This window comes from Austrofundulus limnaeus, unplaced genomic scaffold, assembly GCF_001266775.1.
Source record: "Austrofundulus limnaeus strain Quisiro unplaced genomic scaffold, Austrofundulus_limnaeus-1.0 Scaffold159, whole genome shotgun sequence".
Classification (NCBI taxonomy): domain Eukaryota; kingdom Metazoa; phylum Chordata; class Actinopteri; order Cyprinodontiformes; family Rivulidae; genus Austrofundulus; species Austrofundulus limnaeus.
In genome coordinates this window covers 580,868-583,458 of record NW_013952561.1, presented here as the reverse complement: position 1 = coordinate 583,458, position 2,591 = coordinate 580,868, and the positions used below count along the sequence as shown (strand labels likewise).

General features: G+C 32.9%; 1 protein-coding gene across 2 annotated transcripts in view; it reads right to left on the bottom strand.

Moving 5' to 3' along the window:
* Positions 1–2,591, bottom strand: part of luzp2 (leucine zipper protein 2) — a 205,595-nt gene that overhangs the window by 11,122 nt on the left and 191,882 nt on the right. For both annotated transcript variants that reach the window (XM_014016991.1, XM_014016992.1), the window contains one exon: positions 878–952. In XM_014016991.1, coding sequence (XP_013872445.1) covers positions 878–952 — 75 coding nt within the window. The remainder of the gene's footprint in view (positions 1–877; positions 953–2,591) is intronic.

Sequence of the window (2,591 nt, the reverse complement as noted above, 5' to 3'; positions counted from 1 at the left end):
GATAAATAAATTAATAAAAACAATTGTGTAATCCTGAAACAAAACAAACAAAACAATTATTTTTTTCTAAATAAATATCACAGATTCTTCGAAAGATTTTATAAATTATCTCTTCTTTCTCACTTTCTTTGTGCATGTACTGTCAAAGTGTGGACATTTGCACATGTGACTTCTGAGTTTTCAACCAGTTGTGATTTGAGAGTTTGTGCAATAGGGTTTGTATATTTGCACAGCGGTTGCACTCTTTAGGACTTGCTTGTTAGTCTGCAGTTGTCTTTTCTTTTTGCTGACTTTGGTGATTGTCAATGTCCGGTTGTCAAAGGCCACTGGTAGGGATTTTGTATTTTTCAGTGGTATTGGTTCTTCTCAYTGGATTGTTGCAGGTTTGTGTTAGGGTTTTGTGTTTTGTGTTGTTCATGGAGTTTCTTTAGGAAATTTCTACTTAGATTTATTATCAAAACATATTACAGCTATTCTTATGATCAATGTTAGTTTCTGTCACCACATTTAGCCTCATTTTTCACTACTGGTCCTGTAAGTACTACTTGTTATTGGTGAAAATCACAACTGCCATTCCATATTTTTTGCAGATTGTTCTGTGCAATTGCCTTTTCATGAATCAGCAGAAATGATCCTGTAAATTGTGCACCCCCACACCAACAATGTTATATTCTGTGTTGTTTCCATATTTTTTTCTTTAACCTTTTATTCCCACTTCTTTCTTCATCTAAGTGTATTTCTTGTCATTACATGCCATTAATAACACATTAGTTTATATACTTTTATACAACATCCAACTTATTTTAAAAGTTTTGGGTTTAGTTTTTATAATGTAAACAAMTAGGACTGGGTTAAGAATGTACAAAATTGAACTAACTTGCTGAATCTCTGGTTTCTTCTTACTTTCTTCATCTGTTCCCTTCGTCTGATTCTGAAAACATTCACCTGCAGTCTGAAAGAAGAGAATTAGAGTACAGAACACACGTGTTAACTTCCTTTGTATTTAGTGAAAACAAGTCAAGTTACCAACTGCAGATCAGCAATTAGTGCATTGTTTATTAATGCTTTTCACTACTAAAGTGAACCAATTTCTCTGTAAAACTGAAATGCCTATGTAGAACAGTTTGAGGAAATAAAAATAGTTGAAGTCTTTGAAATAATTTCAAATGATCAAGGTAAAGTAATACACTTGAGGACGGGTTGAAATTGCAATTATACTGGGCTTCAAATACTTTAAATCCTCATGTCATCAAGCCACAACAAACATTATTCTTTAAGCCCTGTTGCCAGTTTTATAGTGACAAAGTTCATGAATTACTTTATTTTTATTACTGTTAGAATATTTACTAGTGGGATGTAGTGCACCTGCTGTACACGATAATAATTAGATCAATTTAATCACATGAAATGTTTAGTCACTTCCACAGAAGATGAGTACACAGATGTTCCACAGCACCTAGAGACAAGCTCGAGGCTAATGCAATCATGATCATCAAAAGTAAATCATTCTTTTCTTTTCAGCACACTGATCCCATTTTAATGTCAAGCTGAGTAATGGACTTTAGGTTATACATTCAAACAAGGAAATGTCATGAAAAAGTCTCTGGTTCAAATACAGTATATCCATCCCCTATAATGTATCAGCATGCCATTTCTTCTTGCTGCAAAATGTGTACAGTGTAGTGCTGCTGAAATGTAATTTATTGTTTGTCAATGTACAATGGTTTCTGCACATTTTAGGAGTAATCCTTCTATTAGAATTTCAACGTGGAGTTGTTTCATCTTTAGGCAACATCCTGTATCCCTCTCTGTTTCCTGTCTTACGTCTGTAATAGCTCTTCATAGCCACTAGCCAAAAAGCCCTCATGGACTCTTTTCACTTCATCTTCTTCCTTCAGATCATTTTTTATCTCTGCAAATGCCTCTTTTAGATGCTTTTTGATAACTGACTGCTCCTAGTTCGCAAGATCAAGTTTGAGCCTGCAAAGTACCCTGGTAAAAATTTAAATACAAAAGGTCAGTGACTGTTTTTCCATCTTGTTTCTCAACAGCTGCTTTCAGAGAGTGAGCAAAGCACAAGTGAGCTTTTCGATGCTGAGTGTGAATTTCAAAAAATTGTATCTTCACTGCAGCCACATTACCTGCAGATTTGATGCAATGCTTAAGTCATCACTGGTTGGGATTAAATATTTTACCACAATTTCTCAAGCTTTTATCATTTTAACAAAGGATTTTAACATTGAAAAATCAATGACTATTTATTCACAGACATTTAATGTACTTTTTAAAATGCATTTTTGTTTTATATGTTTCCATTTTATCTTATACTGTAATATTTATCATAAACTTTTACCATATTTGAGTTGGAGAAATGCAACTGAATTCCAATGTGCCTGTGATATAATATATCTGTGCAAATTAAAATACATTCTATTCTATTCTATTCTATTCTATTCTATTCTATTCTTCAAAACACACATTTTCAAAGAATTGCTGATTTTCTCCATTTGCGTTTTGACATGTCAGTGGTTTAGAACCCAATATTTTTTAATAGTCTTCAATAAGAAAGAAACAATAAAAAACTAAATGAT